Source organism: Mesocricetus auratus, unplaced genomic scaffold (genome assembly GCF_017639785.1).
Source record: "Mesocricetus auratus isolate SY011 unplaced genomic scaffold, BCM_Maur_2.0 Super-Scaffold_100007, whole genome shotgun sequence".
NCBI lineage: Eukaryota > Metazoa > Chordata > Mammalia > Rodentia > Cricetidae > Mesocricetus > Mesocricetus auratus.
This window is the reverse complement of record NW_024429191.1, coordinates 44900862-44915913: the sequence shown is the minus strand read 5'-3', so window position 1 is coordinate 44915913 and position 15052 is coordinate 44900862. Positions and strand designations below refer to the sequence as shown.

Here is a 15052-nt window from a genome sequence, read left to right as displayed (position 1 = left end):
AGGTCTTTGTTTTTGAGACAAAGCCTCACCATGTGGCTCAGGCTGGCCTTGATCTTGTGATTTTTCCTGCCTTGGCCTCCCAAGTGCTTGAATTGAAGAAGTATTCAATCGACTCTTTTGGTTACTTTGTGTTGCTGTGATGAAACACCATGACCAAAGCAAACATATAAAAGGAAAGCATTTGACTGGGGACTCATGGTTCCAGAGGGTTAGAACCCATGACAATCATGGCAGGGAGCATGGTAGCAAGCAGTCAGTCAGATATGATGTTGGAGCAGTAGCTGAAAGCATACACCTCAATCAACAAGCACAAAGCAGAGAGCGCTTCCTGGGAATTGCATAGACTTTGAGAGCTCAAAAGCACCATCAGTGACATATTTCCAACAAGACTCCACCTCCTATTCCCAAAATTTCCTCTAACTGGGGAACCAAGAATTAAAATATATAAGCCTGTGGAAGCCATTTTCGTTCAAACCACCACATTCCATTCCCCAACCCCCAAGCTTATTGCCACACAACAATGCAAAATGCATTTACTCTAATTTCAAAAGTCCCCATAGTCATTCACAGTTTAAAAGTCCTAAGTCCAAAATTTCTGAGACTCATGGAAATCTCTCAACTAAAATCCCTCATAAAATCAAAAAGCAAATTGCATGCTTCCAACACACAATGTCACGGGATATATATTAACATTCCAAGAGGGTGGGAAGGGTCATAGTAAGGAAATACTGGACCAAAGCAGGACCGAAACCACGCAGGGTAAACTCTAAATCATGTAGCTCTATGTCCACTGTCAAAGGGCTTTTATGGCTCTTCCCTTCCGGTTTTGCTGACTAGAACACACTTCTCTCTTCTGGTTCCACTTCTGTCTGCAGCTGTCCTTGGTGGGTATCTCATGGCTCTGGCATCTCCAACATCCCGAGGTCACAAATACAATTCACTTTCATAGCTCTACACTGTCTATGTTATGATCACTCTGGGTCTGGATGCAGGGACTTCCCTCTGCAGCATTCTTAACCACAGAAGATCCTACAGCCCTTTACCCTTATATCCTTCATAACTCTAAAGCCAGAACCACATGGCCAATGCTGCCAAGTTCTGCTGCCTGCTTGGGCGGAACCTGGACCCCCCTCCTTGGTTTACATTTGCCTACCCTTTGATTTGTTGATACGCATGGTTTTTTACAAATGACAGGACTAGTTGAGTCTTGCAATGAGAGCTCCACTCCCTTTGTTCCATTTCACATCAGACCTCTTTTCAGAACAAGCATTGGCTCCAATGTTAAATCTGGTATTCTTTTTCTCTTCAAAATTATCATGTTGTGATTCTTTTTGCCCTTTCTCAATTTAAATTTTCATAAGAGTGATTACTAAAAACCAAGTGACATTGTTGGGATTAGGCTGTCTTAAATCTCCTCTTCCAGTAAAATTTGTCCCTTACTCTTTAATTTAGCCTCAGGCAGATTCTTAGTACAAGGGCAAAAAGAAGCCACATTCTTTCCCAAAATATCACAAGAATGGTCTGTAGACCAGGCACTAATATTTTTCTCCTCTGAAATCTGAGTTGGGCCTTCATAGAGGACAATACTTTCAGCACTACTGTCTTCCATGTCCCTATTAAAATGGCCCATTAAGACCCACCTAACAGCATCCAAGCACTTTTCTAGTCCAAAGTTCCAATGTCTTCCACATTCCTCCAAAAGGCAGCATGGGCAGTCCTGTCACAACAGTTCACTTCCTACTACCAACTTATCTTAGTTATTTTTCTTTTGCTGTGGTAAAATACCATGACCAAGGTAACTTATAAAGTATTAATTTGGGGCCCACAGTTCCAGAGAGTTAGAGTCTAACATGGTAGGGAGCATAGTAGCCAAGAACTTAGACATTGATCAGAAAGAACAAGGCAGAGACAGCTATCTGAGAATGGCATGGGCTTTGGAAACCTTAAAGCCCACTTCCTCAATGGCACACTTCCTCCAACAAGGCCACACCTCCCAATCCTTCCCAAATAGTTCCACCAACTGGGGATCAAGTATTCAAGCATATGAGCCTATGAAAGCCATTCTCATTCAAACCATCACAACTTCCAAAAGAATTGTGTCGTCATCATTGCTTTTTCCTGATGGACTCTCCAGTTACCAATAGTCTTATTCTATTTTGGAATCTAAGGACAAAATAAGTTAAAGATCATATGTAGAGACACCATGAAAAGGAGGCTTCTCTGTCATACCCTGTCCTGTAGCCTCTTCCAATAATCAGTTGAAGGCTTACATTAATTATTAATATTCAATCAATAGCTCAGGTTATTACTAGCTAACTCTTACATTTAAATTAATCCATATTCCTATGTTTTTCCACGTGACTCATGGCATGTTGGCTCATTTTCTACACATTGTCCTGCTTGTTTAGGTTGGCTAGCATCTCTCTTGACTCTGCCCTTCTTTTCCGCATCATTCTCAGTTTGGGTTTTCCACCTAATCTTATCTTGCCTGGCTATTGGTCAGTTAGCTTCTTTATTAAACCAATCAGAGGATAGTTTACCAGGGTATGGAATATTCCACAGCACCACATCTTATAGAAATATATATTCTGGATACTTACATCTCTTCTTATTATCTGTGAAAAGAACCCCTCTGAAAACAAAACATTCCACTGAAAGAGATTCTCCTTTTGAGATTCTCAATATACAACTGTTCCATTTAAATTAAGGAGAGGGCTAAGTTTCCTTGGTGGTGAAATACTTTCCAGCATGTGCATGACACTGTAATCAACTCCCAGAATCACACACACACACACACACACACAGGGGGAGGGCACACATGTATGCTCACTCACAAGAATATAAAGCATGCCACACTTCCTTCCTGAACTTCTACTACTTCTTAGTCTCAAGTGATATGTATTTGTTGGTTTTCCAAGAATTTGCTCTGTTAAACATGATGCTCAGAGTTTTCCATACTTTCCAACTTAAGGAGCTGACACCCTCACTGTTATGGAAAACTCAGTGTATATCATCTTCCCTTACACTCGAGTTCTACTAAGGAATACCTCAGTGACTTCTTGAGCTTCTACCCACTGAACCCTACCACAGGTCACTGCACTTCATATGCAGATAGGTATCTACTCACATGGAAGACCCAGGCTGCTCCCCTGAAGTCCAAATTGGTCTGAACCATGAACTGCTATTTGTGTTTCCAGGTTCAGGAAACCAAATTAACTGAAGTAAAAATCAATGAGGCCCGAGAGCACTATCGGCCTGCAGCTGCCCGGGCATCTCTGCTCTACTTTATCATGAACGACCTCAGCAAGATCCACCCAATGTACCAGTTCTCCCTCAAGGTAACTTTCACTTGGAGTTTTTCCTATAATCATAATATAGCAGGATAGTTCTACCAGCCTAGAGCATCATGAGAGCTTACATATATACTCCGTTAGTGATAGCAGATCTTCAAGACTGAAGTCAGGGGAGCAGCTACATTCACTTTAGACCTATGTGACAACCCCCACCCTCTTTAATTTCACCCTATATAACTTACTCTAACAGAAAATGCTGCTGCAAATGAGTCTTGGCCTCATTTGTTCCATAATCACATTGAATATCCATTAATACTGGATGATGCATAACAGTGGGTACCAAAGAAACTGAGGAAGTGTCCCCAAAGAGTTTAAAGCATAATGGAGAAGATCCAAAATGTATTTTGTTTTTATTGACGAAAGACCAACTCTAGCAATTAGAATGGGCCAGCATTAAATTACTTTTCTTATTATCCTAATATTCCCAAAGCTACCACTTAGGGTTGTTAAAATATCCATAAAACTAAAGTTCTTAGCACATTTTAAGTGCTGACTAAACTTATCTTACTCATGAAAATATAGAGACTTATAAATTTTTGGGACTCTCTGAAAGTACAACTTATTCCCTAGTGCATTCATCAAAAGACCATAATTAAAGAGGCATTAAAATGTCCAGGGAGGGGTGAAGTTCTGAACAGAGGTTTGCACCAACAAGCAGAAAGATTGTTTACAGAGAGAGACAGAGAGAAACAGAGACACAAACACCAGAATTTCCCTCAGAGTGGAACATGTATGTACACATAGAGTGCACCTCAGTTCCATAAAATATTTCCAGGTCAAGATATAGGGTTTGTGACAAAAAAAATCTTCATTTCAGGCTTCCAATCCCTGAAGCTCATTTAATTGGAGATGGCATGTCACCATTTCCCAGTCTCTTACTTGTAGCCTTGAGTCTCTGTAGCTTGGTATAACTGGGTTTATGATATTTTATGGTTTTAAAAAAGAAACATAAGCTTATATTCATATCATATGATCATAAAAAAGAATCACAAGATAATGAAAAACCAGCATAAAAGTGAGTATAAGCTAACTGTAAGATGATTTCCTTAGTTCAGGAATAGTTGAAAACCACGATAAGGACCAGGGACCTGCCACAGCGATGCTTTCTGGAAACAGGGCTTCACCTAGAACCTGTGAATGTGTGCTCAAAACAGGTGTAAGTTGTGCAGTGATAGCATTCTGATGCAGAAGGCTCTGGAGTGTGACTTCTAAAAAAGGAGGGTCACCTAGTATGGTAGCCCACCTGCAATGCCAACCTTAAGGTGTGGAAATGAGACACAGGGATCTTGAATTCAAGACCGGTTTTGTATGCAGAACTTGCCTAAAAAAAGGAATGGGAAATACATTTTTAATTTTTGTATTGTTGTGAAGAATTACAAAGACAGTTGTTTATTGACCAACTTGATCTTTGAAAATGGATTTAAATGTGTAATGATTAAGTAGTTGTGAAAAGATCTTGGGAAATACAACAGAGGGGGGAAGAGAAGGGATGGAGGGAGGGGGGGGAAGATGGCTCTTCTGGACTCCATGGACACTGGGCACGAATGTGGTTCACAGATATACATGCAGGCAAAAATTTAAATAAGTAAATCTTTAAAATGATTACAATTACAATAAAGGGATTTGAACCTAGCACCTAGTCCTAGCACTTCTGGGGTCCTGGATTTGATCTCTAACACAGAAGGGAATAATGGCAATAGAGACTTCACATAACTCCAGTCAGTTTCTGGCTCCTTGTGAAAATTAGGAAGACTGGCAACAGCTGTCTCACTGTGCACATGGTATGAACTTGCTGACACTAAGACTGCTGCCCCTCCCTAGACCCACATGTGCCCTCTGTGGTAAGGGCCTTTTCGTTTTTGGTCTTATGTGCCATGCTCCTTGAAGTGTTTGACTTTTAGCCCCTTCTCTGAGCACCCCTTAAACTTTTTCTAATATCGTTCAGGCATTAGAGGAAAGCATCTACTCAGTGTTTTCCAGAGCCTGTACTAAGTAAGACACGGGTGGGATTCTGGGAAATATAAGCATAAGGGCCAGCCCTACTTTCAGAGCACACATATCATTTTCATGTTAAGAGTAAAAACACTAGTAAAATTAAAAATTGATTTATTAAAAAAGTTTCAGAACAGCTGCTGGAGAATCTTCAAGGGAAGTAACAAAACCCTCCATGGAGAAGAGAGTTTCTGGGGGGAAGCTGTGAATGTGGGAATCAGGCCCAGTCCCAGAAGCCCGTACATCAACAGGGGGAGAAAGTAGCTGCTGAAGTAGGGGAAGGCTAAGTAGCTGCTGAAGTGAGGGAAAGGCTAAGTGTAGCCAGAATTTATATCTTCTCCAGGTATTTTCCTGGATCAACTTACTCCAACTCCAATTCAGTGACTCAAGGTCATTTACTGACCACTGCCTTTGGATAGAATTTTAGAGGAAATATGCAGTAATGGCATGAGGAAAGCTATGTGCTTGCTCTGAGTTGAAACTTTGAAGCCTCTAATGAGCTATTATTTCATTTAAAATCTACTAAGGGAAGGTAAGCCTCAAAAAGGGTTAGGCTAAGTATGGGCAGAAGATTTGCTTAGATCGTCAGCAAATGAAGAAAGCTCTAAGGACTTTGTTAACAAGTAACACCTTAGCACTGAGAGACAGACAGACAGACACACACACACACACACACAGAGAGAGAGGGGGGGGGTTCATCTCACATTCTTAAATGTGAGAACACCAAGACTCAGACTTTACATGGCTTCTACTAAGGTCAAAATACTGATGTGATAAAGACTAGGGGCTTTTATTTTCCTCTTGGAGCCACAAGAATTTTGTCATCTATTAGATAACATCACTAACTCAAATAGTCATTGTTGGCTGCATCATCTTTGTGTTTAGGTAATTATCCAATAAAAACTTACTGGATCAAGTCCTTTGGCTACAGCCCATTTGCTTTTCATTGATTTCACTAATCAACATTCAATATGCACATTTATTGAACCATTTTGTGTTGCTAATAATATAGTAAAACAGACTGGGGAAGTCATAAAAATTAGAAGTCTATTTTGGCACATAGTTCTTGGTTCAAGGCCTAGAGGCTAGATCTAATGACAGTATGCTTGTTGGCAGAGTCCAGAAGTTGCACAAGATAACACTTGGTGCAGTGATCTGCTCTTTCTCCTTATAAAGCTACCAAGATTCAGTCATGGAAGACCTACTCTGATGACCTCACCTCCCAAAGGCTACACCTCCACAAACCATAGTCAAAATAAGTTTCCATCCTCTTAAGAACTCAGGATAGGGAGTAAATCCCAATACAAGTTTTAGGAAGGACTAAGAGCTAATAAAATGTCTGATGCCCTTAGAGGGCATCAGATCCCTTGGGACTGGAGTTACAGACAGTTGTGAACAACCATGTGGGTGCTGGGAACCAAACCTGGGTCCCCTGGAAGAGCAGCAAGTGCTCTGAACCTCTGAGCCATCTCTCCAGTCCCTAATAACATGGCAGCTTCTTACAAGTATCTCCACTTAGCAGGAAGTGCTAAGGGAAGCTTTCAGTGAGTAGACTAGAAAATTATAATAGTCTTCACAGGAAAGAGGATGTTACAAATCGCCTATGATTCATCTTCTCTCGTAGGCCTTCAGCATCGTCTTCCAGAAAGCTGTGGAGAAGGCAGCTCCCAGTGAAAGTGTCAAGGAGAGAGTGGCCAATCTGATAGACAGCATAACCTTCTCAGTGTTCCAGTACACCACTCGTGGCCTCTTTGAGTGTGATAAGCTGACGTACCTTGCCCAGCTCACCTTTCAGGTAAAAGCAAATCAAAAATGTTTCCAGAAGTTGTATTTACTATCCAGTCAGAAAATGTTAAGGAAACCTCTGGCCCACCTTTGTCCAACTCATGGCAAACATTCTTACTTGACCATTGTCCCACTCAGAGCAGACTTTCTTTGTCATTATGGTTTTTCCTGCTGATACTGCATAACCTGAGATGTTTCTCAAAATGGTATTCCAGCAACCACAAGTCCATCAAATTGGCGCTGAACATGCAGGGCTTCCTATCGCTGTAACCACAGCATATTTGGGGTTATTTCCACAAGATTTGGTTCTTAGGAGCTTGGGAACCTAGGACTTGCCATGTCGCTGCATCATTAGGAAGAAACTGTGATCTGCAACTTAATCCCAACATCAAAAAGCCTTAAAATATCACTTCTTTGTATATACCTCCCTCCCCACTTAGAACTGGGAGTTTTCAATTTGTAAGTAAGCATATAGCACAGGCTCTATGAGCCCAGGGCCCCCTCCAGTGCTAAAAGTCAGGTAGTCTGTCATCCATTTGTGCTGTTTGTATGTTTTGATGTCTGAGTTCATGGGTGCGTGCTAGCATGCCTGCGTCACTCATCCTCTGTATTCCCAGCTGTGACCCAGACAACTTGACCTTCACCAAGACACCTGGATCCCACCTCTCAGTGTGAATCCATAGCCAAGCCAAAGGCTATCTGTCCTGTGCATACACCTCTCTAAGTGTCCCTCCAAGCTGCTGTACCTTCAATCCCCCTTTGCTGTAAAGTCCTCCCTTCCTGTTCCAATATCTCCCTTTCTTAGCTTCCCCAGGACCCCGAGACAGAAAGCTTAGTTGGACTAATCGCTCCCTTCTTCTGTTTGCTAGGCACTCCCCTACTTCAGAACCCCTTCCACATTATTGATTTATATATGCGCTTCTATTTTGCATATATTCATATGTCGCTTTGACACTTGCATCAAATCATGTCGTTTGTATGTGTCATCTGCTCAATTAAATTGCAGGCGCATATTCCACGGCACTTATGATTGATATATAACACTTGCTAACCAAGATATATAGTCATCCTCTATGTGCATTGAAGTCGCTCTGGTGTTTTGGCTGAAAACAGATGCACACAAAAGAAATTTGCATGAATATACACTTCCAATCCACCCTCCTTAAGCAGCCAAAATTGATGGGCAAGCTCTTGAGATAAAGGCAGCAGTAATTACACTGAGTGACAATCCCCAAGATCTCCAGCCGCCGTGACCACAGCTGAAGAATCACAGTGTTATTTTTTCCACATTGCAGATTCTCCTCGTGAACCAGGAAGTCAATGCAGCAGAGATGGACTTCCTGCTTCGGGCTCCTGTACAGACAGGAACCCCCAGCCCAGTGGAGTTCCTCTCCCACCAGGCCTGGGGAAGTATTAAGGTCAGTACTGACCCCGAGAAAGAGTCAAGTTCTCCCAATGGTTTGACTTAAATACATGTCCTCATAACATCAGTGTGGCTGTCTCAGAGTTGAAACATGGAGATGTGTTGAACATAGATGCATTCCTTCCCTTCCTTGTACTAGCACAACAACCTCACCCTCCCAAGCCTGCTGAGAAGAAACATGTACATTCTGGGGTGAGAGATCTCCCTTTAGGGTGGGAGAGAACTGAAAGTACTGAGTCCTGATGGAATTTTTTAGTCAAACTGTCTTTCATCTGCCAAGGCTTAGGGCTGGAATCTGGGCTCTTCACACCAGCCCAAGGGCTCTTGTGAAGATGCTGTCATACTACTTCCAGAAGTGAGGCAGAGACTAGAGCTCTGCTGGGCATCTCTGTTGGTCTGAACTGAAACTCCAAGGAGAGGATACTTTCCAACCTGAGACTCTTAGCACTTAAGAGTAGCTCATGCCTATTGAGTTCATTGGATGTATGCTACTATTTCATCCTCTTGTCCATCTGGGAAATGGGTCTTGTTTGTTCCATCAAACATGGGAACATGAAGCATAGGTCCTACCACTCACAAATAGCAAATCCAGTACACAAATCCATGTTTGGTGGATGAGTCTAGTTAGGATTTTATGAATGTTGAAAAGATCACAAACTCTAAAGTCTTTTCAGGAGGGACCGATTACACATTCAGAGCCAGAACTAATGTCTGCCAGGAAATGAGGAGTAAGTGATTCCCAGATAGAGAGAGTCCATACCTGCACTCTGTGTAGGTAGCTCTGTAGTCCATACCCAAGGACACACATGACATAGCATATTTGTAAGATGAATCCTCTTTTATGATCCCCCATGTTTGTCCTCACAGTGTAAAAATGTTTATAGTACGAAGAGTACACATCTGAAGTGATATAACCAGATATTCTATATTTCTTGCTCAGTGTTTCTAAGCAATTGTAAGAAATGATTTGCAGACATCCCTCATACCCAGTTTCCTACAATGTTTAATCCTTGCAGTGCTGTCCTACAATAAAGTATCCTGGAAACTGACACTACAATGGTCCACCAATCTTCCTCTGATTTCACTAGTCCCCACATTCTTTTCTGTGTGTGTGGTATATGTACGTGTGTATATTTAGTTTTATCATGTGCATTCTCAAACATTTAGTAAATTGACTTGTTCTTATGAATGAAATACTCCTTTATTTATTTCCCAATATATTTTCCTGTTCTCATACCAGATTGGGCATGTATAGACTGAAACAATCACTACTATCAAAACTCAGAAATTGGCTTCCTCTGTCCTTAGTACCAGCCAACCACCACCCTGTTCTCCATCTTGCAGAAAGATTATTACCTCAGGGATGTCATGTGAACAGAAACACCATATAAAACCTTCACCGATTGGATCATCCACTCATCCCAATTCCCTTAAGGTTAATGCAAGCTGATTCATACCCAGAATTCATACCCATTTATAAACATCCTGCCCACATCAAGAGTCACCCTTGGTAAATTCCAGGATAATTCTGCTAATGCAACTGCTCAGTACCACCCTAACTTCCATTTTAGAAAATCTGTAGCTGTTCTTACACAGTCTTTCAGAACTGTATTAGCTACCTTCCCTGCTGATGCTACAAAACACCCGACAAATGAGCTTAAAGAAGCTTTTGCTTTGGCTCACAGTTCAAGTGTACAGGCATTCATGGTGGGAGGACACAGTTCAGAAAACAGTGATGAATGCTGGTATTCCACTAACTTCCTCTTTTTTATTTAGCCCTGTACTTAACTCATAGAATGGTGCCATACCTTCAGGAGGGATCTTCCTACCTCACTTAATGCAATCTAAACACTTCTTTACACACAGGCCCAGAGGCTTGTTTCCATGGAGACTTTAAGTACTATCAAGTTGTCAATCAAAATTAACCGTCCCAATTCTAGTTCTTGTTTGATACCCACACACATCACCTTCAAGTTGTAATCTTCTATTACTTTTCCCCAAAAAACTCTTGGCCATCTCATACACACAAGATGTATTCAACCCATTTCTAAAAGTCCCCATAGTCTTCAAGATCTGAAACACTGTTCAAAAATATGATTCTCTTGTGAGACTCATATCATCTCCTAACTGTGAGTTCCCATAAGATAAAGAATAAATCACATACTTCTAGCATACAATGATAAGACCCTTGGTTCCATCTCTAGCAAAGGATCAAAATAAGATAATATAACAATCTTAGAGGTTTCTGTCCATGGCTTCTTGAGCCCCATTGCTTTTATCTTTGTTCCTGTTTTTTTATTATTAGTATATAAAGTAATAAGTTTGATTGTGGAATTTACATGCATATTTATTATTTTAAGACAAAATCTCAATATAGGGCCCAAGCTGGCCTTGAACTCACAATCCTCTACCTCAGCTTCCTGATTGCTGGGATTAAAGACATACACACCCATTCTCAGCAACCCCATTGCTCTTGGATCTTTGGGGAAACAGTACATTGTTGGATGGAGGAAAGCTCATAGCAGCCAGGAAACAGATGGGGAGGCCATTAATCCATTCAGGAGCTGTACATTTTGTGATCCAGCTTCTTGTCACTGGGCCTTGACCTCCTAGGGCTTCTGTCATCTCTCAGTGGTTCCACAAGTAACACCCAAACCATTCAGAATATAAGTCTTTGTTAGATATTTAATGGCAAACCATAACTATTATTAATGAAATACTGTGCTTACATACTGTCTTTGAAACCCACTGAATAGTTTGTGTATATATATATACTCAACCCTGGCTCAGAGACTTAATTTCAACTGTATTTACTTTGAATGATTTTACAGCTTAAGTGCAAAAACTAGAACTCACATTAGTAATTAGAAAACTTGTAGAGGGAAGTTTGAAACAATTAGGATGTATGAGTCAACTGTTTCAACAAGAACAAAAAATCTAAATCTCTGAGCCAGGCAAGTGGCATTTGCCTGTACAGCCCCATCTGTCTAAACACTGAAGTAGGAGGATCTCTTGAGTTCAGGAAGTCAAGGACAAGATAGATGCCTCTCTAAAAAACCAGCCCCACCAAGTGGTGGCACACACCTTTATTCCCAGCACTTGGGTGGCAGAGGCAGCCTGGTCTACATCCAAGACAGCCAGGGTTACACAGAGAAACTATTTGAAAACAAAACAAAACTGTCCCTCCATCACACTAACCCTATCTCAAGTTCTCAACATTCCTCATGGCCAGTGGCTATCTTGTTGTACTTGGAAATCTTGACTCAGGCTACTGCCTTTATGAAAAGTATGTTCTAAAAACAGTTCTGAGCCAGGCGGTGGTGGCGCACGCCTTTAATCCCAGCACTCAGGAGGCAGAGGCAGGCGGATCTCTGTGAGTTCGAGGCCAGGCTGGACTGATAGCCTGGACCGACAGAGAAACCCTGTCTCGTAAAACCAAAAAAAAAAAAAAAAAAAAAAAAAAAACAGTTCTGAATTAACCCATGTGCAAAACAAGAACAATCCAGACACAGGATTCAGGCATACCTGGGTCTAAGTGTAAGAGTGTGTGTGTGTGTGTGTGTGTGTGACAGAGAGAGAGAGAGAATGTGTATGTGAGTGTGTATATGTGAGTGTGAATGTGTTGTAGTGTGTGTGTGAGAGAGAGTATATGTATGAGAGTGTGTGTGTATGAGAGAGTAAGTGTATGTGAGTATGGGTGCTGTGTGTATGTGTGTGTGTATCCTCTGGCATGTTATCTAACTGTTTGTTTCCTTATCTGCAAAACAAACATCATAACATCTTCCACAAGGTGAATGTTCAGTAGTCAGAATCCACTGATTGCTGCAGTGGTGTTGGTGTTGATGGCTGCGGTTGTCAAGCACTACAGGCCACATTCCCTAAAATGATAGAAGAGTACAGTTGTGAAGCCTAGAAATCGGAGGTGATGATACAGGCAGAACCAAGCTACCTCCAAATCCTCTAGGCAGGACTTGTCTTTGCACCTTCCAGTTTCTGATAGCCTCTGGCATTCCACAGTTAGGGGTTCAGAGACCCAGTCTCAGTCTCCAACTGCACACAAAGCTGCCTTCCCTGTTTGTCTCTGTGTCTTTCTCCTTCTTGTAAAGGCACCAGCCATAGTGGATTAGGGCCCACCCCGGTGAAACCATTTTAAGTGAGTACACCTACAAAGACCCTATTAACTTTTTAAATGTAATATCGCTGAAAGACAAACGATGCTGGGGGATAATTCAATATTTTGAAGAACAAAACTCATAATAATCCTGATTATCAACTTCCCCCAAAATAAAAGTCATACATGCTATGGTTGGTATGGTCTGCCTAATAGAGTCTGTCCACAGAAAGAAAACTTTCAGGCACTGTGAACTGCCCAACTGGGCCAAATCCAATACTCTCTGTATTCTTTCCCTCCATGACAAAGTGAAGAAGGCCCAAAAGCAAAGGGGCTGCTGAGAATAGATGTGCATATCTGGTTAATCCCAGCAATCAGGAAGCTGAGGCTTCCACCTTACACAGTTTACCTAAAGCTGCTATGCAAATTCTTTCCCTCCTTTCACAGAATGCATTCTTGGCTTGGCTTGCCTCTGCTTTTGTATTTTGTTTTGTGGTCTGAGCTCCTCTGGCTGTTTACAAGTGTTCTGCAAATGAGCAAAGCTTTATCTCTCTCTCTCTCTCTCTCTCTCTCTCTCTCTCTCTCTCTCTCTCTATTTGTCTCTCTCTATTTCTCTCTGTCTCTGTCTCTCTGCCTCTCTGCCTCTCTGTCTCTGTCTCTCTCTCTCTCTCTCTCTCTGTGTGTGTGTGTGTGTGTGTGTGTGTGTCTCAGTTTGTTATGTGGAACAACAGATTCAGATCCATCAAACTCGAGCCCAGACTGGGATGTGCACAGGTGAGGCACAGAGCAATAGGTGGTACATCTCGTGCAGGTCTTTGATGGATGCTTTTCAAGTGTACGCTTGAATTTTAGCCCTAAAGAAACAAACTGAGTACAATTGAATAGGAGATAATAAAAAAAACATTTTAAAGGATTCTATCTAATGAGGAAGGTTGATTGCCTTGCTTGCTTCCCCAAAAGAACTAATAAGCAAGTAATGAATGACATTCCTGTGATAAAATCCTGCTTTTGTTGTTATCCTTTGTAAGGATGTTTTCAGTCCCCTCAAATGTTGAACCCTCAGGTAATGGGCATGTTCTGTTCTTCATTAGAAAATCTCATCTGCGCTGAATTTCTTTGTTTGCCTTTGAAAAGCCCCCTCACTGCCACTCTGGATGCCAATTTAGCACTGTTGTATTTTGCTGCACAGTCCAAAGTAATTAGGTTAATTAGTCATTTCCATCAGGCTTATTAGAAGGCTAGAAATCCCTTTCCCTCATTTGGGAGATTAAATGGTGCAATTGTGTTCATCGAAGAGCTTCAAGGATGTGGTTTCAGACCCAGTCCTGTCCGCTGGGAGCTCTGGTCATGGTGTAACAGTGTAAGTGCGATTGGACAGGAAAGGGTTTATGGTGCTGCAGGCTGAGAAGTCTGGAAGCCTAGAAGTAGAGGAGAGCCAGCTCCCCAGCACACAGAGAAAGAATGACATCAGCTACAGCTTTGATAGGTTCAGGTCCAGCCCCATCACCAGCCCCAGCCCTCCTATGGCTCTGCAGACATCAGACTTCCTTAATTAAACACTTCCCAAAGACTGCCCATGCCTGAGGAAGTTCTTACCCACAGGGAACTCACAATCTTGTGGGAATTAGAGACAAATAATGTGCCGGTTGAAATCCAATAGCTACCAAGCCTCCATGTAAGGAACGTTTATAGTCTTCAAAGTTTTGTGTCTAGGCTAGAATATAAGATATGACACTTGATCACCTGGCCTAATGTTTTTTTGTATGAACAAACCCAAGCACAAGAAAACCGCAAGTCCACTTGGCTATAAATGGCGGTGCTGGGATTGAACTCTGTCTCCTTGTGCCTTGCCCAACTTTCTTCATAGCACCCCTCACGACTTGTCATAAAGGAAGGTATTTCTTACAACTACGGGGTTGGGGTGGAACTGGTAATCCACAGGGCCCAGGTGAAAGCATGTGTGTTAGTCCGCACAGGAGAAGAGTACAGGCACACCCAGGCCAGTGTCTGTGTCCTTCTGAAGCCTTCCTTTGTCTTTGCTCCCAGGGTTCTCTGTTGCCATTATGTTTTCACAATCCTATCTCAGCTCTCAATATCTCAGATTATTTTTATACTCCCCTAAAATTCTTTCTCATTTTCTCAGTCTTTGTGCCTACCTAGCAGAATCCTACATGCCTTCCAAGACTCTCCTTTTTCCTTAAAACTGAAAGTGACTTGAAGATATGTATCTGTTTTTTCCCCACTATTGTATTCTGATGTTCTTGGGATGTAGTAGAATGTTGAAAGAATATATGAATGGATGGATGGATTGTTTCAAAATAATGATAATAATTTTGAGCTCCTTAACTTTCATTGCATGGTAGGGATGCTTTAGACCCTCAGTCTACT

The 15052-nt window shown here is 41.7% G+C and overlaps 1 protein-coding gene across 9 annotated transcripts in view; it reads left to right on the top strand.

Annotated features, from left to right (window-relative positions):
* The window catches only part of Dnah9 (dynein axonemal heavy chain 9), a 337403-nt gene that overhangs the window by 273843 nt on the left and 48508 nt on the right, over positions 1-15052 (top strand). For 8 of the 9 annotated variants that reach the window (XR_005878261.1, XM_040748878.1, XM_040748877.1 and 5 more), the window contains 3 exons: positions 3198-3338; positions 6970-7140; positions 8426-8548. Coding sequence is in view for 8 of the 9 variants with exons in the window: in XM_040748878.1 (XP_040604812.1) it covers positions 3198-3338; positions 6970-7140; positions 8426-8548 (435 nt within the window). In the remaining variant the exon portion in view is untranslated. The remainder of the gene's footprint in view (positions 1-3197; positions 3339-6969; positions 7141-8425; positions 8549-15052) is intronic. The other variant, XM_040748879.1, reaches the window with a different exon arrangement.